Genomic DNA, 26,831 nt, shown 5'->3' with positions numbered 1-26,831 from the left:
ATACTGTATGATGATTTTACCCTTTCTGTTTCCCTTTCCAAAAATACTTTTCTGAATTGCTTGCAACCTTTAGCACATCCTTCTTTTATAGAGTGGTAAAACGAAAATAACTAAACATAAAATTCACTTTGACTTGCAAATCTGCTCTTATCTAACCCACATTATAATGATTCTGGTGTCATCCCAATGGCATGGTATCAATCTAAACATGCTGTTAACAAAAATGTTTGAGCATGAAATTCTTAGGAATTAAAAATTATCAGCAATAGCAGGTGTGTTAACTTGTACGGATTGGATTCTGGCCTTCCATACACTTCGATTCTAAAAGCTTGCTTTTAAAAGACCAGCTTTTTGGGGTGCCTGGGTGGTTCAGTCAGTTAAGCGTCATCCTTCGGCTCAGGTCATGGTCTCACAGTTTGTGGGTTCAGGCCCCATGTTGGGCTCTGCGCTGACAGCTCAGAGCCTGGAACCTGCTTCAGATTCTGTGCTTCCCTCTCTCTCTGCCTCTACCCGGCTTGAGGTCTGTCTCTCTCTCTCTCTCTCAAAAATAAATAAACATAAAAAGAATTAAAAATAAAAGACCAGCTTTTTATCAATCATAAACTTTGCATCTACAAATCTATAGACTAAATCTACCTGAGATGTCCACCACTTTTAAACATTCTGAATGTTATCCTAAGTTAGAGTCCTGTTTCTTGGCAAAATGATTTTAAAGCACAGAGGTACTTTGAACATGTGAAATCAATGCTGTGCAGAAGTTATAGTTTTAGCTGCCTTTTCTGTTTTCTGGTGACCTTTTATTATTATTATTATTATTATTATTAAGTAATCTTATTTCAAAAAATGTGTCATTTTTTCTCTGCAGCTTTTTGTCATAATCTCCACATAAAATTGAACAACTCAGGTGTAGTCACTTCATCTTTTTCCAAGCACACTATGGTTTCTTCAAAAAAATCATCAAACAGTTTTGGGAAAAGCAGCATAGAAATTTCTCTTTTATGGTGATCTTTTTCTTCATTGTTATCCTCAATGTATTTCCCAACTAGAGAACATTCTTCTTGTTTCACACTTAGAATATGCGACTTCATGGCCATCTATATTTGAAAAATTAATAGCCACCTTGTAGGCAAATGTCGAAGAAAGCCATCTCTTTCCATTTCTATTAAGTAAAATCTCCTGAGTGCTTCTCACATTCTGACAAAACAAAAAAATGATAAAAATTTTAAATAATGAAAGCTTCATTATCTCAGGTAAGCAAACCATGCCCCTTTTTGCAGTGTCATATACATGGTATACAGAATATTTCGCAGGTAGGATCTTTTAATTTTCTTTGATAAGAAGTTTAGCTATAGAATCAAATTTGATGAAGTTTACATTTCTTTGTAGATTGTCTTTGTATTTGGACAAGTTATCAGTCAACTTTTGTTTTTGTTATGCAGTTTTATTAACATATTCATAGAAATTAGGAAAACAATTTGACATTACACTGTTTAAATCAAAATACCTAAGAGCTAGGGTGATTATTTTTATTGTTGACATTATGTGACTCCTAACTTTACTGTAGAAAACATGGTCATTCAGGTAAAGTCCAAAAGAGTCAGTCTATACTACAGAGTCTCAGCTGATCTATTATCAAAATTTCCTCCTTTTGTTTACCACAGCACATTTTATTTATTTATTTTTTTTATATATGAAATTTATTGTCAAATTGGTTTCCATACAACACCCAGTGCTCATCCCAAAAGGTGCCCTCCTCAGTACCCATCACCCACCCTCTCCTCCCTCCCACCCCCCATCAACCCTTAGTTTGTTCTCAGTTCTCAACAGTCTCTTATGCTTTGGCTCTCTCCCACTCTAACCTCTTTTTTTTTTTTTTTGTTCCCCTCCCCCATGGGTTTCTCTTAAGTTTCTCAGGATCCACATAAGAGTGAAACCATATGGTATCTGTCTTTCTCTGTATGGCTTATTTCACTTAGCATCACACTCTCCAGTTCCATCCACGTTGCTACAAAAGGCCATATTTCATTTTTTCTCATTGCCACGTAGTATTCCATAGTGTATATAAACCACAATTTCTTTATCCATTCATCAGTTGATGGACATTTAGGCTCTTTCCATAATTTGGCTATTGTTGAGAGTGCTGCTATGAACATTGGGGTACAAGTGCCCCTATGCATCAGTACTCCTGTGTCCCTTGGATAAATTCCTAGCAGTGCTATTGCTGGGTCATAGGGTAGGTCTATTTTTAATTTTCTGAGGAACCTCCACACTGCTTTCCAGAGCGGCTGCACCAATTTGCATTCCCACCAACAGTGCAAGAGGGTTCCCGTTTCTCCACATCCTCTCCAGCATCTATAGTCTCCTGATTTGTTCATTTTGGCCACTCTGACTGGCGTGAGGTGATATCTGAGTGTGGTTTTGATTTGTATTTCCCTGATAAGGAGCGACGCTGAACATCTTTTCATGTGCCTGTTGGCCATCCGGATGTCTTCTTTAGAGAAGTGTCTATTCATGTTTTCTGCCCATTTCTTCACTGGGTTATTTGCTTTTCGGGTGTGGAGTTTGGTGAGCTCTTTATAGATTTTGGATCCTAGCCCTTTGTCCGATATGTCATTTGCAAATATCTTTTCCCATTCCGTTGGTTGCCTTTTAGTTTTGTTGGTTGTTTCCTTTGCTGTGCAGAAGCTTTTTATCTTCATAAGGTCCCAGTAATTCACTTTTGCTTTTAATTCCCTTGCCTTTGGGGATGTGTCGAGTAAGAGATTGCTACGGCTGAGGTCAGAGAGGTCTTTTCCTGCTTTCTCCTCTAAGGTTTTGATGGTTTCCTGTCTCACATTCAGGTCCTTTATCCATTTGGAGTTTATTTTTGTGACTGGTGTGAGAAAGTGGTCTAGTTTCAACCTTCTGCATGTTGCTGTCCAGTTCTCCCAGCACCATTTGTTAAAGAGACTGTCTTTTTTCCATTGGATGTTCTTTCCTGCTTTGTCAAAGATGAGTTGGCCATACGTTTGTGGGTCTAATTCCGGGGTTTCTATTCTATTCCATTGGTCTATGTGTCTGTTTTTGTGCCAATACCATGCTGTCTTGATGATGACAGCTTTGTAGTAGAGGCTAAAGTCTGGGATTGTGATGCCTCCTGCTTTGGTCTTCTTCTTCAAAATTACTTTGGCTATTCGGGGCCTTTTGTGGTTCCATATGAATTTTAGGATTGCTTGTTCTAGTTTCGAGAAGAATGCTGGTGCAATTTTGATTGGGATTGCATTGAATGTGTAGATAGCTTTGGGTAGTATTGACATTTTGATAATATTTATTCTTCCAATCCATGAGCAGGGAATGTCTTTCCATTTCTTTAAATCTTCTTCAATTACCTTCATAAGCTTTCTATAGTTTTCAGCATACAGATCCTTTACATCTTTGGTTAGATTGATTCCTAGGTATTTTATGCTTCTTGGTGCAATTGTGAATGGGATCAGTTTCTTTATTTGTCTTTCTGTTGCTTCATTGTTAGTGTATAAGAATGCAACTGATTTCTGTACATTGATTTTGTATCCTGCAACTTTGCTGAATTCATGTATCAGTTCTAGCAGACTTTTGGTGGAGTCTATCGGATTTTCCATGTATAATATCATGTCATCTGCAAAGAGCGAAAGCTTGACTTCATCTTTGCCAATTTTGACGCCTTTGATTTCCTTTTGTTGTCTGATTGCTGATGCTAGAACTTCCAGCACTATGTTAAACAACAGCGGTGAGAGTGGGCATCCCTGTCGTGTTCCTGATCTCAGGGAAAAAGCTCTCAGTTTTTCCCCGTTGAGGATGATGTTAGCTGTGGGCTTTTCATAAATGGCTTTTATGATCTTTAAGTATGTTCCTTCTATCCCGACTTTCTCAAGAGTTTTTATTAAGAAAGGGTGCTGGATTTTGTCAAAGGCCTTTTCTGCATCGATTAACAGGATCATATGGTTCTTCTCTTTTTTTTTGTTAATGTGATGTATCACGTTGATTGATTTGCGAATGTTGAACCAGCCCTGCATCCCAGGAATGAATCCCACTTGATCATGGTGAATAATTCTTTTTATATGCCGTTGAATTCGATTTGCTAGTATCTTATTGAGAATTTTTGCATCCATGTTCATCAGGGATATTGGCCTGTAGTTCTCTTTTTTTACTGGGTCTCTGTCTGGTTTAGGAATCAAAGTGATACTGGCTTCATAGAATGAGTCTGGAAGTTTTCCTTCCCTTTCTATTTCTTGGAATAGCTTGAGAAGGATAGGTATTATCTCTGCTTTAAACGTCTGGTAGAACTCCCCTGGGAAGCCATCTGGTCCTGGACTCTTATTTGTTGGGAGGTTTTTGATAACCGATTCAATTTCTTCGCTGGTTATGGGTCTGTTCAAGCTTTCTATTTCCTCCTGATTGAGTTTTGGAAGAGTGTGGGTGTTCAGGAATTTGTCCATTTCTTCCAGGTTGTCCAATTTGTTGGCATATAATTTTTCATAGTATTCCCTGATAATTGTTTGTATCTCTGAGGGATTGGTTGTAATCATTCCATTTTCACTCATGATTTTATCTATTTGGGTCATCTCCCTTTTCTTTTTGAGAAGCCTGGCTAGAGGTTTGTCAATTTTGTTTATTTTTTCAAAAAACCAACTCTTGGTTTCATTGATCTGCTCTACAGTTTTTTTAGATTCTATATTGTTTATTTCTGCTCTGATCTTTATTATTTCTCTTCTTCTGCTGGGTTTAGGCTGCCTTTGCTGTTCTGCTTCTATTTCCTTTAGGTGTGCTGTTAGATTTTGTATTTGGGATTTTTCTTGTTTCTTGAGATAGGCCTGGATTGCAATGTATTTTCCTCTCAGGACTGCCTTTGCTGCGTCCCAAAGCGTTTGGATTGTTGTATTTTCATTTTCGTTTGTTTCCATATATTTTTTAATTTCTTCTCTAATTGCCTGGTTGACCCACTCATTCGTTAGTAGGGTGTTCTTTAACCTCCATGCTTTTGGAGGTTTTCCAGACTTTTTTCTGTGGTTGATTTCAAGCTTCATAGCATTGTGGTCTGAAAGTATGCATGGTATGATTTCAATTCTTGTAAACTTATGAAGGGCTGTTTGTGACCCAGTATATGATCTATCTTGGAGAATGTTCCATGTGCACTCGAGAAGAAAGTATATTCTGTTGCTTTGGGATGCAGAGTTCTAAATATATCTGTCAAGTCCATCTGATCCAATGTCTCATTCAGGGCCCTTGTTTCTTTATTGACCGTGTGTCTAGATGATCTATCCATTTCTGTAAGTGGGGTGTTAAAGTCCCCTGCAATTACCACATTCTTCTCAATAAGGTTGCTTGTGTTTATGAGTAATTGTTTTATATATTTGGGCGCTCCGGTATTCGGCGCATAGACATTTATAATTGTTAGCTCTTCCTGATGGATAGACCCTGTCACTGTTATATAATGTCCTTCTTCATCTCTTGTTACAGCCTTTAATTTAAAGTCTAGTTTGTCTGATATAAGGATGGCTACTCCAGCTTTCTTTTGGCTTCCAGTAGCATGATAAATAGATCTCCATCCCCTCACTCTCAATCTAAAGGTGTCTTCAGGTCTAAAATGAGTCTCTTGTAGACAGCAAATAGATGGGTCTTGTTTTTTTATCCATTCTGATACCCTATGTCTTTTGGTTGGCGCATTTAATCCATTTACATTCAGTGTTATTATAGAAAGATATGGGTTTAGAGTCATTGTGATGTCTGTATGTTTTATGCTTGTAGTGATGTCTCTGGTACTTTGTCTCACAGGGTCCCCCTTAGGATCTCTTGTAGGGCTGGTTTAGTGGTGACAAATTCCTTCAGTTTTTGTTTGTTTGGGAAGACCTTTATCTCTCCTTCTATTCTAAATGACAGACTTGCTGGATAAAGGATTCTCGGCTGCATATTTTTTCTGTCTAGCACACTGAAAATCTCGTGCCAATTCTTTCTGGCCTGCCAAGTTTCAAAAGAGAGATCAGTCACGAGACTTATAGGTCTCCCTTTATATGTGAGGGCACGTTTACCCCTTGCTGCTTTCAGAATTTTCTCTTTATCCTTGTATTTTGCCAGTTTCACTATGATATGTCGTGCAGAAGATCGATTCAAGTTCCGTCTGAAGGGAGTTCTCTGTGCCTCTTGGATTTCAATGCCTTTTTCCTTCCCCACTTCAGGGAAGTTCTCAGCTATTATTTCTTCAAGTACCCCTTCAGCACCTTTCCCTCTCTCTTCCTCCTCTGGGATACCAATTATGCGTAGATTATTTCTTTTTAGTGTATCACTTAGTTCTCTAATTTTCCCCTCATACTCCTGGATTTTTTTATCTCTCTTTTTCTCAGCTTCCTCTTTTTCCATAACTTTATCTTCTAGTTCACCTATTCTCTCCTCTGCCTCTTCAATCCGAGCCGTGGTGGTTTCCATTTTGTTATGCATTTCATTTAAAGCGTTTTTCAGCTCCTCGTGACTGTTCCTTAGTCCCTTGATCTCTGTAGCAAGAGATTCTCTGCTGTCAGCTATACTGTTTTCAAGCCCAGCGATTAATTTTATGACTATTATTCTAAATTCACTTTCTGTTATATTATTTAAATCCTTTTTGATCAGCTCATTAGCTGTTGTTATTTCCTGGAGATTCTTCTGAGGGGAATTCTTCCGCTTGGTCATTTTGGATAGTCCCTGGCGTGGTGAGGACCTGCAGGGCACTTCCCCTGTGCTGTGGTGTATAACTGGAGTTGGTGGGCGGAGCCGCAGTCAGACCTGATGTCTGCCCCCAGCCCACCGCTGGGGCCACAGTCAGACTGGTGCGTGCCTTCTCTTCCCCTCTCCTAGGGGCGGGATTCACTGTGGGGTGGGGTGGCCCGTCTGGGCTACTTGCACAGTGCCAGGCTTGTGATGCTGGGGATCTGGCGTCTTAGCTGGGGTGGGTAGGCAAGGTGCACAGGGGCAGGAGGGGCAGGCTTAGCTTGCTTCTCCTTAGGTGATCCACTTCAGGAGGGGCCCTGTGGCAGCAGGAGGGAGTCAGATCCGCTGCCGGAGGTTTGGCTCCGCAGAAGCGCAGAGTTGGGTGTTTGCGCGGAGCGAGCAAGTTCCCTGGCAGGAACTGGTTCTCTTTGGGATTTTGGCTGGGGGATGGGCGGGGAGATGGCGCTGGCGAGCGCCTTTGTTCCCCACCAAACTGAGCTCTGTTGTCCGGGGGCTCAGCAGCTCTCCTTCCCTTTGTCCTCCAGCCTTTCCGCTTTCTGAGCAGAGCTGTTAACTTATGACCTCCCAGACGCTAAGTCGCGCTTGCTGTCGGAACACAGTCCGTCAGGCCCCTCCGCTTTTTGCAAGCCAGACTCGGGGGCTCTGCTTGGCCTGCGAGCCGCCCCTCCGCCCCAGCTCCCTCCCGCCAGTCCGTGGAGCGCGCACCGCCTCGCCGCCCTTCCTACCCTCTTCCGTGGGCCTCTTGTCTGTGCTTGGCTCTGGCGACTCCGTTCTGCTAATCCTCTGGTGGTTTTCTGGGTTATTTAGTCAGGTGTAGGTGGAATCTAAGTGATCAGCAGGACGCGCGGTGAGCCCAGCGTCCTCCTATGCCGCCATCTTCCCTACCCTACCACAGCACATTTTATTTGCAACCTCAGAATCAAGGAATCTAGCTTTACCCCATTTCAGAGAGCTATGAGGAAAACAATCCGATAATGTGTGTTTGTTTTTGTGCTATGCCCAAACTAATTTAGCAGTTGCTCTCTTCAGCTGAGCATTGGTGCCTTTTGGAAGACACAAAACCTTTTGGTTTGCCTCATCCCCAAGTTGGAAGATACAGTCTCTGTTGTATGCTTTCTCATGTCCTTTTCCACCATACTCAATTCCTAATAACCCATGTCATATCCATCTGCTATAAAAATCATCACTTTCAGCCCCTATCTTTTATCCTGTGGTATGGATTTTGTACCCCAACCTTCTGTATCATTACCAAAAACCTGTACTTCCCCCCTCCCCGCCCCGCAAGAAGTTCCCCTTGATGTAGAGCTTCCATTGCTACAACTGGGATATCATAGGCCAACTGGGACAGTTGTCACCCTAGTCCTTCCATTTGAGCCTGTAGGACCAATGAGCATTTTCTCCTTCAATTCATCTGTTCAATTTTTTGGTTGAGAAATTGAGGTTTGTTTGTTAGTTTATAGCCACATAGATTTTTTAGGCTCACAATTGAATCTGGTTAAATACCCTGCTTATTTTTCTTTTAAAATTGGATTCTTACTAGTACCACAATGCTCTTGTCCCAGAATGTGTTCTTCTTGCTCAGGTTCATCTCCCCCTCTCTAAATGTGGCACTTGCTCTATGGGTTGTCTTTTTTCTTTATCAGTTTATGAGGACTCAAATCTGATGGTTGGATTATTCTAGGGATTGTCCGTCTTGCTACAGAAGTTGAAACGTCACTCTCCTTATAGACTGAAGTATTGACCGTAGTATAGAAGAAAGTGATTCACAAATCTCCCTGCTGAGGAACCTGGAGGAAGCTGGGGCTCTCCAGTCTTCTGCTGTGTCCCAGCTCCATGAGGGCAGATCTGTGTCCACTTATTCAACTCCTTCCTGACTAATTTAAAGGCAGCAGAACAGGGGCACCTGGGTGGCTCAGTCAGTTGGGTGTCTGACTTTGGCTCAGGTCATGATCTCACAGTTTGTGAGTTCCAGCCCCACATTAGGCTCTGTGCTGACAGCTCAGAGCCTGGAGCCTGCTTTGGATTCTGTCTCCTTCTATCTCTGCTCCTCCCCTACTTGTGCTCCATCTCTGTCTCTCTCTCAAAAATAAATAAACATTTAAAAAAATCTTTTTAAATAAAGGCAGCAGAACAGGCATATTCATGGGGACAAATATCTAAGGAAAGAGAGCAGGAAGATTTGAAATCCAAATTGTCAGAAAAGCATTGCCCCAAACTTGGTTTCTTCATTGCCTTCCCTGGAGGTTCTGCTGGTTTTCTCAGGTACTCACCCTGCCTGAAGGAGAGATTTCTTATTTTCCCCACACAGAATTAACCAGAACTCCAGGCCTTACTACCCTTCTGTCTTCTAGACCCTAGTAGCCATTTGTTTCAAGAGAAAGTTGTCAGTGGAAAAGTTAGCTGTGCTTAGTTTTTCACATTCCCAGAATGCTTTAATACACTTGAAAAAATTAGTATTCCAATGGCCTCAAAAAAGAGAGGCAAAGATAAAATTTATAAGTAAATACACTGCTTCTTTTCCATGTTAAAAAAGGATATTTTCTAAATAGCTGATATCTATTTTAAACACATTCATATCTTCCTTGTGAAAATCTCTTCCCTGTGATGACTATCTTGGAGCACAAATTCAAATTTCAAAATAATAGCAGGTAAAATATAGTAGGCCAACAATTAAGGCAGCAGTAAACAAAGCCATATATATTTTAAAAGTGAGTCTTAAGCACTAAAATATGGACTTGGGCATGATTTATTTTGCTAGATAAATTCAGATGAAATGATGAATGATGCTAAATTATTAATTTGTTCAAAGTGGGAGAGGCCACCACCTAGAACCGTATGTCATAAATATTAAAGCCATCCCATCTTAAGGACTTATGTGGGCAATGAATTATAAGGACCACCGTAGATCGATTCTGGGTTAATCATAACTCTTTGCGCCTGTAATTCACAATCACTTTATCCCCTACTGACCATTAGTTTAAATTGTAAAGAAGTTAGCTTGGTGTGCAAAGCTAGAATTTATTTCTCCCAGTGTGTTCTTGGGCCTTTTGGTTTTTATTTTGTGAGGAAAAATAATAAGTTTCCATCCTGCAGCCTTTATTTTAATTTTAAAAAGCTCTGCTTTGGTTTTAATCCTGAAAACCTGAAATACTTAGATAGCAATAACTACAAAATCAACAGGCTTCAATCGTCCAAAATCATATAAACCAGATATCCATTCATCCCAATAATTCTTTGTAGTTGAGAATTTTTATGTTTTTTTCTTTCAAGTTTTCATTTACATTCCAGTTAGTTAACATATAGTATTGTAATACTAGTTTCAGGTGTAGGATTTCATGACTCACCACTTACATGCAAGACCAAGTGCTCATCACAAGTGCCCTCCTTAATCCCAATCACCTGTTTAACATATCTTCCTACCCACTTCCCCCCCCAGCAATGCCCAGTTTATTCTCTATGGTTAAGAGTCTGTTTGGGTGCTGGGTAACTCAGTCAATTAAGCATGCAGCTCTTGATTTGGGCTCAGGTCATGATCTCACAGTCCATGAGTTCGAGCCCCCCGCATGAACTCCACATCAAACAGCCTGCTTGGGATCCCCCTCTCCCTCTCTATCTGCCCCTCCCCCACTCATTCCCTCTCTCTCAAAAATAAGTAAATAAACTTTAAAAAAATTTGTTTTATGGTTTACCTTTTTTTCTCTTCCCCGTGTTCATCTGTTTTGTTTCTTAAATCCCATATATGAATGAAATCATATGATACTTGTCTTTCTCTGACTGACTTATTTTACTTGGCGTAATGCTCTCTAGCTCCATCCATGTCATCGCAAATGGTAAGATTTCATTCTTTTGTATGGCTGAGTAATAGGCAAGCTGTTTTTTAAAAGCTTAACTTTTACTTATCTTAATAGTGTGATCATATAGCATTAAACAAGTTGCATTCTTTTCATGGCTCTTGCTTTATACTATGGTGCATTATTTTTATTTGTATAAATATTATTTTTCAAACTAGGTAAGCTTTGCCTTGAAGGCAAAGGCTACCATATCCCACATATTTTTAAATTCCTATAGCAAGTATATCCCAGAAACTGATCTTTAGCTTAGTGGAAAAAAGATGACCTTGAGCTGAAGTTTCAAATCTAGTCATTGATAACACTTAGAACAAGTTCCATTACCACATCTGAGTTAGGCATCATAATATCAGCTGCCTCGCAGTATTGGGAAGAACAAATAAACTTGTGTGTAAAGGGCATTTTTTAACAATGGAAAAAATTCTTTATAAATGAGGAAGACATCAGAGGACAGATATCCCTTCAGTGAAGGGATATCTCATCTTACACTTTGGTTTAAATGTCATCTTTCCATAATTGTCCCATTGATTTTTTTAGTAAAAAAAAAAAAAGATTATCATTGATGTATCTCTGTAGCTATACATTTTGAAGTGCGCTTTTAAGAAATTTTCTCAGTTAAAGATTTGTGTGAGAAAGAATATGGCTTCCCAATTAAAACCAAAGTCATTGGGGTAACTGGTAGTGAAAGTCTATTTGCTTATTGTGTGGACTTCTGCAGTTATTATAGGAGATGGCTGCCTAATGAATTGAAAAGAAAAGTGCTTTTAGCATTAGGTCACAGTAGAGGATTCAAACCTGGGGCATTCAGGACAAGAGGATTCTACAGAAGAAAAGAAATATGCCATAATCCAAAACATGATGAGAAGCACAGGTGCAGGTTTTGAAAATACATTTTTCCCATCCTTCAATTTAGTTGGCAAGAAATGCAAATATTTGAGAAAATAACATTGAATATTTATAGTTCTTCACCTGATGGATGGAAAATTGCAGAAAACTAGAACGTTCAAAAAGTGTGCATGAACAAAAACTGGTTTCCAAAGAGTATCTGTGTTTAATCAGGCACTAAACATAAGGAACTTAAATATTTGGGGTTTTCTTGTACAACAAATTCAGTTACCAGAATATTTAAGCAGGCTGCCCTGATTACCTCAGTGAAAGTCAATTTCCCTTTCTTTAAATCACTTTAACATTTTAAGCTTTGTTTATGGTACATACCATCATAAGCTTTGTGTTACAAGTAGTACTTGACTTATCTCCACTACTAAGTTGTAAGCAGCTTGAAGGCAAGAGCCCAAGTCTTACCTTTGTATTTCTTACAGATCCCTTCAAAATCTTCAAGTTAATGCATAATGATTATGAGTAAAGTGGAATTCAAAGAAATATTACTTTAATCATACTATGGAAATGAAATTAAGCCTTGTTTCATCTCAACAATGAGAAATCCATCAAGACTATTGGTATCTCAGCGCCACTATAAGGACACAGGTGTTGAGCATTAGCAGCTACCACCTTCCATTAATCCCCACAGCATTCTGGTATCTCTATTTTAGGGACCAGAGATTGACAATATTGGAGGTAGATGCCATTTTGGCTTCTTTTCCCTGTAGCATAAATGGGGCCTGGAATTTGATGACATAAAGCTTCTGGATGCACTTTTGCTCTCTGTTTAAACTTGTATGAAGCACTCACTTGGCATGGAATCCACTGGTAAATAAGTCAATGGCCTACAATGTAGCTGCTTATCGAAATATGACTTCAAGAGCAAAGACTAGTTGAAATTGTTTTAGATTTTTTTAATGTTTATTTTTGAGAGAGAGAGACAGAGTGTGAGTGGGGGAGGGGCATAGAGATAGGGAGTTACAGAAACTGAAGGAGACTCCAGGCTCTGAGCTGTCAGCACAGAGCCCAATGCGGGGTTTGAGCTCATGAACCATGAGATCATGACCTGAGCCCAAGTCGGACACTCAACTGACTGAGCCACCCAGGCACCCCAAGACTAGTTGAAATTTTTAAGTAATATCCCATCACCTAGTCAGATGGACTGAAAATTTTCAAACCTTCCATTGTTATCCTGTTGAACAGTGACTTTAGGTTTTGTTGATGCATATTTTCTAGACAGCTTTAACCTAGTGGTAAAAAAACTATCCAAAGGACAATGATTTTATGTTTTAGTAGATGAAAATAAAAGGATATTTTTAAAAGCTAAAATGGTTTGGGTTACTACACAACATTTCACTGGTATTGCTACAGGCTATAATCATACTGTTTTAATGGTTCTCTTTAAAAATGAATTCATGGGGCGCCTGGGTGGCGCAGTCGGTTAAGCGTCCGACTTCAGCCAGGTCACGATCTCGCGGTCCGGGAGTTCGAGCCCCGCGTCAGGCTCTGGGCTGATGGCTCGGAGCCTGGAGCCTGTTTCCGATGCTGTGTCTCCCTCTCTCTCTGCCCCTCCCCCGTTCATGCTCTGTTTCTCTCTGTCCCAAAAATAAATAAAAAACGTTGAAAAAAAAATTAAAAAAAAAAATGAATTCATGATGCTTTGTAACATTAGAATTATTAGAAACACGTATATATGGCAATGATAATGTTAATATACATTTAATTCGAGCTTTACAGTTCACAAAGCAGTAACAGCCATGCTAGAACACTTTTCTAATAGCAAAGCAATATGTTCCCAACTGGAGAGGTCCCTTGAGAGTTTTAAAGAAGTGCAAGGAAATCTAGGAGGCCAGAGTGGCTGTTTGCAAGAAGAGAAAAGCAGAAATCAAAGTAGCTTGTTAGAGGAGGCTTCAGGGTCACTGCTATCTCTGTTACTTGTATGTTTAGACCTAGTAAGCTAAAAGTAGATATGAAAGTTGGTAATTAAAGGTAACAGAATATGCCACCCCAAAATATACTACCTTAGTATATTGATGATTTTGAGCTGTAAGCACTTGAAAAACAGCAAATGCAGGGAGAAGCTTTCTCTAAACAACCCTTATTTACCTAAAGATAAATTCTTGGAAAGGAACCCAAGTGTCATAAATCCCCTCCCTGGGATTTCATCAACAGGGAATGACTCACATCACAGGAGAAGTAACTAGAAGTGAACACCATATCTAGACAAACTTTGTCATAAAAGATCACACTTCTCATCTATTCTACAAAAGACCATTCACCTTTCATAAATATAATTACTCTCTCATAAAAAGCTTGCTTCCCCCCTCTCCTTTCCAGTTTAGATAGCTGAATTCTAAAATCACCTTTTTGAGGGACTCATTTTTCCCAGAGTATCTCTCATGTATACATGAGATATGACATGTTGATAAACTTCTTTTTGTTTTCCTCTTGTTCATCTGTCCTTTATTACAGGGGTCTCACCTAAGAACTCCAAAGAGTAGAGGGAAAATTATTTTTGCAAAAGATCAGAAAAGGGGAGGAAGGGCTGTGGGACATGAGTATAATCCTGCCTGTGAGTATATATGGTATAAGACTGAAGATATGAATAATCAGTGTAGAGGAAATCTAACCAAGTATTTCCCCCTTTCTCATACCAACACTCCAAGAATCTGTTAGTTTTTATAAGTGCATCAAACCTCATGTATATAAAACCTTTCCTGATTATATTACTCATTTTTCATTTAAAAAAGTGTATTTAGGGGTGGCTGGGTGGCTTAGTCGGTTAAGCGTCTGACTTTGGCTCAGGTCATGATCCCACAGTTTGTGAGTTTGAGCCCCACATCGGGCTCTGTGCTGACAGCTGAGAGCCTGAAGCCTGCTTTGGATTCTCTGTCTCTATCTCTCTCTGCCCTTCCCCTGCTTGCGATCTGTCTCTCTCTCAAAAATAAACATTTGAAAAATTTTTTTAAATTTAAATTTAAATTGTCAAGAATGAATTAAATTGAATTGAATTATTGCATTGAATAATTTTTTCAAGGAAAGAATTTTTATCTCTATTTCATCATCTCATAGTTTGGTTGGGGTTCACCCCAACAAAAGATGGTAAGTATTCACTGAGCACAGTAAATAGGCCTATAGGTTTTAGACCATATTTCATGAAACACTTTGTATTAAATATCTAATGTTGACTTGGTCTAAGAAAATATATTAAAAATGCAGTAATTAAATGTATCAAATATTTACTTATATTTTATTCCTTTTATATTTAGATATTTCATTTTTCCAATATAAGAAAAATACATTCTTACATGTTCTTCTAGCTTTGTGGGCTTTTTTTTAACTTAAATTATTTTTTCGTTATAATTAGTTTGTTATACTATAGTAATTTTTTTTTTATTTTGGTGTTACATAGTACTCTATTATTGACCTTTTTGAAATAATCACCTGTTTCGTTACCATTTTAAAAATATTTCATATTTCCACACTGATTTGAATTATGACCTTTGTAGTACAGTCTATATATAATATTTACATACTTTTATCAGTTTTGTAGGTTTTTTGTCTATTCCACTGATTTTTTATTCTCAAACAAATCCCATGCTATTTTATCTTTAAACTTTATTACATATTTTACTACTTGATGTTCTAAGTCTCCAATCATTTTTTTTAAGTTTATTTATTTATTTTGAGAGAGAAAGAGGAGAGAGAGAGCGTGCAGGGGAGAGAGGCAGAGAGGGAGAGAGGGAATCCCAAGCAAGCTCGACACTGTCAGTGCCGAACCCAACACAAGGCTCAGTCTCACAAACCGTGAGATCATGACCTGAGCCAAAATCAAGAGTTCATGCTTAACCAACTGAGCCACTCAGGTGTCCCTCCAATCACTTTATTTTCAAAATTTCTTCGTGGGGCTCCTGGGTGGCTCAGTAGATTAATCATCCGACATCAACTCAGATCATGATCTCACAGTTCATGGGTTTCAAGCCCTGTGTCAGGCTCTGTGCTGACAGCTCAGACCTGGACTGCTTCAGATTCTGTGTCACCCTCTCTCTCCCTGCCCCTCCCTGCCCTCACACTCTGTCTCTCTGTCTCTGTCTCTGTCTCTCAAAAATGAATAAACGTTAAAAAAATTTTTTTTTAATTTCTTTGCTATTCTCATCTGATTTCTTCCAAGTAAATATGCAAAGATTTTAATTAGTCCTAAGACATTCTTTTGACATTTTATTTAGATTTCATTAAATATCAAAAATACTGAGTAAAATTGGCATTTATTTTGCAATTATATGTCTATTCTTTTTGGAATATGTTATGTCTTATCTAGAAACAAGTTCAAGTCTATTTCAATCAAGTGCTGAAGTTTTCTTTATATAGTCCCTTTTCATGTGTTGTTAAATTTATTCCTAGGCATTTATATTTACTATAAAAGGATATTTTTACTAAAATTATGTCTTCTCTCTTAATTGACATAATAATAGAAAAGCAACTGATTTGTGTATATTTATTTATAACCAATCTCTTTGTTGAAATCTTTATTTTTCTAATATTTTTTCATGTGACTCTCATGGGTTTCATAACTATGTCATCAAATAATGGTAATTTTGTTGGGATACTTGATCAGATTTTTGCTTCCTTACTTATTTCATAGGCTATAATAATAACAACTATGTTAATTTTGGGGGTAGTTTGAAGTAGTTATTCTACGCCTTGTTAAACAAGAATCTTTCTGTTCTTACTTTATTAGGTAGATAGGAATGTAGATAGATGATAATGGTTTTCAATTTTGTCAAATGTCTTTTGGTGTCTTTTAAAGATTATTTAAAAATTTGATAAAGCCTCATTTGTAAGATACATTATCCTAGTAACCTTCCAAATACTGAATCAGTGTTACTTTTTCCTGTTTAATAATACATTATTCTTTTATTATACCATTAAAATCATTTTGCTGATATTTTAGGGAGAAAAAAACACTCACATTTATGGCTGTCTCTCATATTTTAATATCAACTTTATTTAGCTCTTTCTCTGTGCTAGTAAAATTACTACTTTTGAGAAAATTTGATAATTTCTCTTTTCCCAGGAAATTATCAAAGTTATCGATATTTTAATTTTATTCCTGTAGAATATTGCATACTATTTTTTACTCCATATAAATAACTTATTTCATTTCCAGTTTTTAACTATCTGTATTTTTGTTTTGGCTTTATTGAGGTATAGTTGACCACAAAGCTGTACTATATATTTGATGTGTACAACTTGATGTTTTGATATATATATGCATTGTAAAGTGATCACCACAATAAAGCTATAACATAGCCATCACCTCAAATCATTGCCTTTATTTTTGCTTGTCATAAGAATAGTTAAGAATTATCCTTTTAGTAAATTTCAAGTACACAATAAACTATATTCACCATGCACTCACCAGGTTCTGTACTATAGTCACCATGCTATACATTAAACCTCCAGAACTTACTGATCTTGCATAGCTGGAACTTGTGTCTTTTTGCCAATATCTCTTCATTTCCCCTATCTCCCACCCCCAACCTCTGGCAACCACCATTCTACTCTGTGCTTCTGAAAATTCAACTATTTTAGATTCTAAATAAATATGAGGTCATGCAGTATTTGTCTTTCTGTGTCTGACTTATTTTACATAGCATAATGTCCTCTGGGTCCATCCATGTTGCTACATATGTCAGAGTATTCTTCTTTTATAAGGATGAATAATATTTCATTGTATATTTTTTATCCATTCCTCTCTTGACAGACATTTAGGTTCTTGTTATATCTTGGCTATTGTGTATAATATTGCAATGAACATGGAAGTGCAGATATCTCTTTGAGACACTGGTTTCATTTCCTTTAGATAAATAACCAGAATTGAGATTGTTGGATTATATTATAGTTCTAGTTTTAGTCTGGGGAAGAATCTCTATAATATCTGTACCAATTTACATTCCCACCAACAGTGTACAAGAATTCCCTTTTGTCCACATCCTCACCAATACTTGTTATCTTCTTTCTTTTTGGTAATAGACATTCTAACAGGTTTGAGATGATATTTCATTGTGGTTTTTATTTGAATTTTCCTGATGACTTGATGACCAATGATGTTGAGCACATTTTCATATATCTTTTGGCCTTTCATATATCTTCTTTTGAGAAATGTCCTTTTCCCATCTTTTAATCAGGTTTTTTTTTTTTTTTTTTTTGCCATTTTTGAGTTGTAGGAGTTCCTTATGTACTTTGGATATGAATCCCTTATCAGATATGTGGTTTGCAAATATTTTGTTCTATTCTGTAGCTTGCTTTTGTCACTCAGTTAATTATTTCATTATATATACAGAAGCTTTCTAATTTGATACAATCTCAATCATCTAATTTTGCATTTGTTGCCTGGCTTTTGGTTGTCTCATATCCAAAAATCACTGCCCAGGTTACTGTTAAGACACTTTCTTCCTATGTTTCCTTCTATGAGTTTTAAGTTTTAGGTCTTACATTTAAGTTTTTAATCCATTTTGTGTTGATTTTTGTATATGGTGTGAGATAGAGGTCCAATTTCATTCTTCTACATGTGACTATCCAATTTACCTATCACCAGTTATTGAACAGACTATCCTTTCCTCATTGGATGTTCTTGGAACTCTTATAGACCATCAATTGACTGTAAATGTATAGATTTATTTCTGAAATTTCTGTTCTGTTCCATTGATCTAATTGTTTTAATGCCACTATCATATTGTTTTGATTACTGTAGCTTTGTAACATATTTTGAAATCAGAAAGCATGATGCCTCCAGCTTTGTTCTTCTTGCTCAAGATTGCTTTAACTATTTGGGGTCTTTGTGGTTACATGTCAATTTTAGGATTGTTTTTTCTATTCCTGTAAATAATTCCATTGGAAAAAAAAAGAATACCGTTGGAGTTTTCATAGGGATTGCATTAAATCTGTAGATCACTTTGGGTAGTATGGGCATTTTAACAATGTTAATTCTTCTAATACACAAACACAAGATTTCTTCCCATTAATCTATGTCTTCTTTAATTTCCTTCCTCACTGTTTTGTAACTTTCAGCATATAAATATTTTACTTCTTTGGTTACATCTCTTCCTAAGTATTCTGTTATTCTCATTGCTATTATAAATGTCATTGTTTCTTAATATCTTTTTCAGAGAGTTCATTGTTTGTGTATAGAAATGCCACTGATTTTTGCATGCTGATTTTGTATTCTGCAACTTTACTGCATTGCTTTATTAGTTCTAACAGCTTTTTTTTGTTTAGTCTTTAAGATTTTCTACATATATGATCTTATCATCTGCAGACAGAGATATTTTGACTTCTTCCTTTCTGGTTTGGATATTTTTATTTCTTTTTCCTGTATAATTGCTTTGGCTAAGGCTTCTAGTACTATGTTGAATAGAAGTGGTAAGAATGGGTATCTTTGTCTTCTACCTTTGTAGTACTGGAGTTACGTCCTCAGGGGGATAGGCTGCTTTCAGGAATGTAGACAGGACAACAGTTGGTTAGCCAATCACTGAGAACAGCCCTGTCTCCTGAAAGTATTATTCAGTCTTAGGTTCTGTCACAGTTACACAACAAGGATCCCAAAGCTCCCACAAAGGTACGTTGTTCATGGATGGCTGCCAAATTGTTGTTTCTATGAGAAGACCTCCTATTCCTTCATGTTGCTGATACCACTTCCTCTATCTGTATTTATATGTAAAAGTTTTCTTTTTCCCTAGTCAGATTTACCAAGAAATTGCTTTCTAAACAAACTAGCTGAATATTTGATTTAATTATTAGTTCTGTTTATTTTGTGACTTAAATTCTATATTTATACATAATTTTTAAATTAATTTTATTAAGGTTGCCTTTTACTTTTGATAAATTTGTAATTTAGGGGAAAAGTCACACTTATACATAAAAGATAATCACTAAAAGGTGTTGTAAACAACCCAGGATCAAGTTATGTTCCCTAAATGATGAGAGGGAAGATTGTGTAATTATTTTTTCCTCATTTCAATGCCCAACAAAAGGGTTTCATTTAAGTCCAGCTGCAAAATTTCCATAGACCACACTTGGCAACAGATAACTTAGAATAACATAAGATAGAAAATATGTCTTGCCAGCAGGGTAGTGTTAATTATTTTTCTTCAGTGAGAGTTTGACTTACAACATTCATTTAGAATATAGGTCACATGCAGGGGCACCTGGGTGACTCAGTCAGTTAAGCCTTGGACTTTGGCTCAGGTCATGATCTCAGGGTTCCTGAGTGGGAGCCCCACATCAGGCTCTGCGCTGACGGCTCTGAGCCTGGAGACTGCTTTGCATTCTGTGTCTCCCTCTCTCTCTGTCCTACTCCACTCACACTCTGTCTTTCTCTCTCTCTCAAAAATAAAATAAAAAACATTTAAAAAGATAGAATATAGAACACATGCAAGGAGACAATACCTATATCGGGTGAGTAGAAAAACCTACCTGGCTTAGAAGCCTAATAACCTCGTGTTAGAAGCCAATATCTCTCGTAATAACTAAAAAAGTGTAACTTCCAGGTCCCCAAAGAGACAAGTCCAAGAATTACTGCACTCAGAGAAGCTCAAAGACATGGCTTCTTTTCATATATTTATTGTTTTCCCAGTCCAGATGAGATTTACTACTATAAGCTATGTTGCCTGGAAACATAAACAACATTCTAACTTTATCTCATTTCCAAGAGAACAGAGCTTTAAATTAGCCAAAAGCCAAATTCTCATTCAGAATATGTATGTAGAAATATAGGTCCTACCATGTTTTTATACAACTAAATATACACAAATGTAATATTTTTTGCCTTGTCTGTATAACTTAAAATTCCAAACTTAAATCCTATTTTCTGCTTTTATTCTCCATATTTTCACAGGTAAAATATGGAAATTATGCGTTTGTATGGGATGCAGCTGTATTGGAATATGTGGCTATCAATGACCCAGACTGTTCATTTTACACCATTGGAAACACCGTTGCTGATCGGGGATATGGAATTGCATTGCAACATGGCAGTCCTTACAGGGATGTTTTTTCACAAAGGTAAGATTTGTGTGTGGTCCAAATAAGGAGAGACAAAAAAATAGAAAAAGAAAATCTACTTGATTACCCATTTAGTTTTATTACATTTTGTTTTCTTTGTTTGGAAAAGCATAATAAACAACAATAATAAAAGGTAGTTATAAATGTTATTAAATGACACATTCATTTCCTAAAGCATGTACTGATGTATTATTTTTTCCATAAAAAGGGAGAAATATTGCTGCATATGACTGGTTTTACTCTTTAAAAATTGATATGCAAAAGAAAGCAGTATATTAATAATTTTTTTAGAACTTAATTAGCAGTTTAGTGTCTGAATTTTTAAGGACTAAGTGTTGTAGCAAAATGAATTCATTCTTATGAATACTAAACCATAAAATAAACTTCAGGACAAAGTTAAATGTACTTAGGACCAGTCTGATGTATTGAAGCACATAATGATAGGATCTTTCCATCTGAATTTCACAAAGGAAAAGAATAAGAATTTTAGACTTCCTCACTTGGCATCAAAGTATATGAGACTTTGTCACGGAATTAAGGAGATGGTAAATTAAGAAATTATATTCATCCTCAAATTCAAGTTTTCTTTTATAATTTTTTTTTAAAAGAAAAGATTTTGAAATGTGTATTTTAGATTAACAGTGTGTATTGAAAGACCTGGGCCTGAGAGGCACTCCCAAAGATCACTGCATTTCATTCTATCTACTATCAAACAAGTGTGGCCCTAAGAGATTGCAGTAGCTTTTGGGTAGAAGTATATTTCATTTGACATTGATGCTGCATTTTGTTTATTTTCTAGATATTTTGCTACCTATTTTCTAAAAACCAATGCCAGACCAAGAGGGCAGTACCAGGTAGTGCTATGGCCCCAAATTTCAAACTATTTGGGTTGCATTCCTCCAGATTTTAGGATAACAAAAAGCTAGGTATTTTCATTAAAAAAACAAAAACAAAAACAAAATTAAGTCAGGAGTCCAGAATTGATGTCCAAACTCTCCCATCAGCTGACAAAAAATCTAGGCCTCTCTCCTTATCTACAGAAGAGGAAGTTTGACAAACTCCAAGGTCTGTGTTAGACAGGTTTTCTGTGTAATAAACAAGCCCCAGAGTACCAGTGACTTTTTGCATTCATGAAACATAAGGCTGTGATTGGGTGAAGGTCTGCAGTGGGCTGCAGGTCAACTTCTCATTCCAGGGCCGGGTTGGAGACGTGGCCCTATCTGGGACAACCTGTTTTCACAGCAATGAGAAGTTGCAGAAGAGGCTGCCAGAAACCTGCAGTGCTGCTTGTGCTTTTTAATTGGTTGTGGCATATACCACATCTGCCACAAACCACTCAAGAAAAAGAGTCTCATGGCCAAGCCCAGAATCGATGGGGGTGGGGAACTGTACTTCACATAAAGGGAAGAAATAAGTAAATAATTATGACCAAACATACAACCTACCAGTGGCCCTTTATGGCTCTGAAAACATCAAAAATGACAAAAATGAAATAAGAATAAATTAGGAGGTAAAGTACTTATGTATAAAAAATGATTAATCAGTTAAAACACCTTTATTGATGAGTAGATTCTAAGGGGAACAAACTGGAAATCAGTTATGCTGTAGAGATCTTACCTGGAAGACACTTACAGTCTAGTTGGAGATTCATGGCCCATGCACATGAAACAATGAACAATAGAGACATTTCTAGAACTGTGTGCTGACATTTACATATATACAGTATCAGTATTGCATCTTTATATTGCACTGAGTTGTGTAGCTGAGATATTGAAAGAATTGAATACTATACAGAATGAAGAGTTAGTCAAAGGAAACATGAATGGAAGTTCTCCAGAAAAGGTGAGCTCTGAATTTGACCTTGAAGGATTAGTAGAGAATAGTTAAGCTGAAAGGAAAACATAGATAATTCTTGGAGAAATGATGAAGACAACAGGGTAGAAGTAGGAGAGAGGAGAATATGTTGAGAAGCAACAAGGGCAGCAAGTTAATTTGAAAGGAAATTCGAAGTTTGGAAGTCGTATTGTAGACCACAAGCAGCTGTGAAAACCTACAGCCCATTCTAGAGCCCGAGGGGAAAATGAAGCAGGGGTATTTAAGGCAGGGTTAATCTAGTTTTGAGCTGAAGGATGGATTAGGATTGACAAACTAGAGCAAACCTGGAAGCATGAGACAAGGAAGGCATAGTTCATAACTGGGCAATGGAGAATGAGGAGGAAGGAGCAAATAGAAGAGATACTTTAAAAAAAAATTAATGTTGATTTATTTTTTAGAGAGACAGAGACAGAATGTGAGTGGGTTGGGGCAGAGTGAGAGGGAGATACAGAAACCCAAGCAGACTCCAGCCTCCAAGCTATCAGCACAGAGCCTGACACGGGGCTCTGACTCACGAGCTGTGAGATCATGACCTGAGCTAAAGTCAGATGCTCAACCAACTGAGCCACCCAGGTGCCCCTAGAAGAGATACTTCTAAGCAAAGAGGCACACCGTTGTTTTTACTAATTTAGAAGTGAGGATGGAAAGCATAATAGAATGAAGGAGATGCCGGGGTTTATGAAAAGTCTAATGGATACTTACCATGAACCATGTAGTTGAGAAAAGGATTATTTATTCCATAGTTGTAGCTAATTGGGCTTTTCTTTTTGTTTCCTGAACCGATTTCTGGGTCTTTTATGCAAAAGAAGAAGCCAATAAAATCAATACACAAACATAATGGCAACTAAAGAAATAGTTAATAAATCACACTAAGTGTTCCATTTCTTATTATCCCTGTGGCGCTTTACCTAAGAGAGATTTTTAATTCTGAGAAAATACAATCCAGTGAACTGCTGAAAAACAATACTAAGCATTGAGCATTATTTTTCCTTTGATTTGCATTATGGATGTTGGCAATTTAAATTGTCCCTTTCTGTGGAGCTCCTAAATAATGACCTATGTATCCTGGTTTCCTGGACATCTGAAAGAAGAGAGATCTAGGAAAGAAACATGATCCGGCAACTGTTGATGTGCCAGTGCATCCTTTTATACACATGTGCCACATTAATCTATTACCCTAACTCCCTCCCTGAATTCAGAAAATATGTGCATTCATTCTCTTGTGCTGTGGCCATTAGGGAAAGATATCTCTTTTTTATTAACTGATTTAAAAAATTATAGACCATAAAATTTAATCATTGTAGTACACCTTAGAAATTATTATAAACAACTTTAATACATCAACTTATCCTGGGTTCTTGATTATGCTAGATCACTGATTGCTACTATAATTATTTTCAATGAAAATGATAGCATTCAGGGTGATTTTTATATGAAGTAAATGCTAATTTCTTCTCAAGTATCTATACACCTATACCATGACTTATAAGATACCAAAGTATTCAAATATGTAATAAATATTAATATCTAATAAATATTATATATTGATATAGTAACTACATATATTATGCACTATCTGCCAAGTATCTTATATGCTTCTATACTTTAATGACACTTCAAAACAATCATATGAAATGCTCATTTGCTTATTGTATGTTTGCATATTAGTGCACAACTATTATACTACAAGTGAATGTGCTGAATGGATGGCCTGAGCTTTGGCAAATGTTAGGTTAAGCATCAGAAACACAGGCTATAGGGATCTACTCACTTTACAATTGTATGATTGTAGACACACTCAGGAATGACTGTTAAGGACCAGTAAATGCTACAGTATATATAATCATAGAATCAGATTGAGGAGTTTTGTTTCCTTGTCTGCACAAATAATAGATAACTTGGCAGCAGAAGCTGAAGTATTTATGCAATCTCATCAGATAGGCCAGAGTTCTAGTGGGTGAGTGATGTTTGCAGTGAATTCTCTGACACCATTTCATCGAATGCCTATGTGGCCCTTGTCTTGTAATAGGTCTTTGTATACAAAAATTATTTAGTCAAAAGCTGTTACATTAAAAACATTTAAGAGTAGAAGAGAGCTGAATTTTTCAGTGATATTATTATTCTTTTAATAAAATAAACTCCAGTGTTGATTTCAGAATCTTAACCATTCATAACTAAAAAATGATTTAAAAATATTTATTGAGCATTTAGTATGAGCTCATCTCTGTGCTCAAATCTTAGCATATACCAAGGAGTAATTAATTCATAAGTTTAATGTTATACTTCATCAATAAAAAAGTCCCTTTTTTGCCTATTGGCTTCTATCTCTAAACTTTAGGAATGAACCACCTAGTCACACAAAAACAAGGACATATTTCAAGTTGTATGGAGAATGATTTTGTTGGATTCATGATATTGGTACAGATCCATAAATAATATTTCAATCTAGTCACAGAATTTCAGAATTTTTATAAACGGAATAATCGGTAGTTCCCTTTTATCAATGATGGAACTAGTTCAAAGGGGTAAATTACTTACTCAGAATCACAAAAAGCAATAAAGCTAGAAAATTTTCAAGAGTCCTAATTCCATGTCCAGTTTTCTCATCATCATGCACCCTATCTTCCCTCAACTTTCTTCTAAAAGCATATAAAAATAATACTATATTATGTTTACATGTGCCAAATTTTGAGTAGCAAAATGTAGTTTGCAAAATGTAGCAATCTATAAGTACTAGTATTGTCCTCAATTTATAGACACAGAAGCTGAGACATAATGAGGTAACATAATTTGTCCTAGTTCACAAAGCCATTGAGTATGAGAGCTGAGATTCAAATCGAGACAGTATGGCTCCAAAAATTGTCATAGATGTTTAACAATCTGCGTTTTAAATAAATATTTACAGATTGCCCTTTCTCTCTCTGCCCGCCTTCCTCTCCCTCTTGGGGGCACAGAATAGCATTAATCATAATCCTTGACACATGACACACTTTCATTTTTGGTCCATAAATGACCACTTTTATTTGTTTAATTACTTTTAATTTTCTTGAATATAGCCTCTTTTTTGTTGTTGTTTCTTCCCTTTGCATTGTTAACTGTTAGAATATCTGTGCTTCACTTTGGTTTTGTTTTTGTTTTTATTTTTACCAGGGCCCTAATTTCCAGAATAGCCTGGATAGGCCAGGCATAATTTTTTTGAACTGAAGTATAGTGTAATTGACATACGATATTATATTAGTTTCATATGTACTAAAAATGATTCTACATTTATGTGCATTATAAAATGCTAACCACAGTAAGCATAGTTACCACCTGTCACCATACAATGTTATTACAATATTATTGACTGTATGCCCTTTGCTACACTTTCCATCCCAATAACTTATTTATTTTATAACTAAAAGTTTGTACCTCTTCATCCCCTTTACCTGTTTCACCCATCATTCCACCCACATCCCCTCTGGCAATCACCAGTTCATTCTTTTTATTTATGAGTCTATTTCTGTTTTGTCTTATTTGTTTTGTTTTTTTAGATTCCACATGCAAGTGATAGCATATGTCTTTTGTCTTTCTCTGTCCAACTTACTTCCCTTTGTATAATAGCCTCTAAGTCTATGCATGTTGTCACAAATGGCAAGATTCCATTCTTTTTTATGGCTGAGTAATATTCATATATATATATATATATATATATATATATATATATATATCCATCCCATCGTCTTTATCCATCTATCAATGACCACTTAGGCTTCTTCTGCATCTTGGATATTTTAAATAATGCTGCAGTGAACATAGGGGTGCATATGTCTTTTTGAATTTAATGTTTTTCTTTGCTTTGGTGAAATACCCAGAAGTGGAATGGCTGGGTTGTAGGGTATTTCTATTTTTAATTTTTTGAGAAACCTCCATACTGTTTTCCACAGTGGCTGAACAAGTTTACATTCCCACCAACAGTGCTTTCTCTACATCCTTACAAGCATTTGTTGTTTCTTGACATTTTGATACTAGCCACTCTGACAGGTATGAGGTGCTATTTCATTGTGGTTTTGATTTACATTTACCTGATGATGAGTGATGTTGAGCATCTTGTCATGTCTGTTGGCCATTTGTATGTCTTCTTTTAAATAATGTCCGTTCAGGTCCTCTTCCCATTTTTTAATCAAATTATTTAGTGCTCAGTTGTATGGGTTCTTTATATATTTTGAATACCCTTATCAGGTATATCATTTGCAAATATCTTTTCCCATTTAGTAAGTAGCCATGTTGTTTTGTTTTTCCTTCATTGGAAGGCTTTTTAGTTTAATGTAGTTCCAGGTTTGTTTGTTTGTTTTTACTCTTGTTGCCCTTGCTTGAGGAGACAGATCCAAAAACAAACAAACAACCAAAAAATTGCTAAGACTGATTACCCAAGAGTTTACTGACTATGTTTTTCTTTTAGGATTTTTA

At 36.7% G+C, this 26,831-nt stretch overlaps 1 protein-coding gene across 2 annotated transcripts in view; it reads left to right on the top strand.

Moving 5' to 3' along the window:
• The window catches only part of GRID2 (glutamate ionotropic receptor delta type subunit 2), a 1,503,942-nt gene that overhangs the window by 1,328,038 nt on the left and 149,073 nt on the right, over positions 1-26,831 (top strand). For both annotated transcript variants that reach the window (XM_086704576.1, XM_086704575.1), the window contains exon 14: positions 20,341-20,507. In XM_086704576.1, coding sequence (XP_086560702.1) covers positions 20,341-20,507 — 167 coding nt within the window. The remainder of the gene's footprint in view (positions 1-20,340; positions 20,508-26,831) is intronic.

The sequence above is a fragment of the Puma concolor genome, chromosome B1 (assembly GCF_028749965.1).
Source record: "Puma concolor isolate L17-30 chromosome B1, mPumCon1.1.hap2, whole genome shotgun sequence".
Classification (NCBI taxonomy): Eukaryota; Metazoa; Chordata; class Mammalia; order Carnivora; family Felidae; genus Puma; species Puma concolor.
The sequence above is the reverse complement of the archived record's forward strand: the minus strand, read 5'-3'. Positions and strand labels throughout refer to the sequence as shown.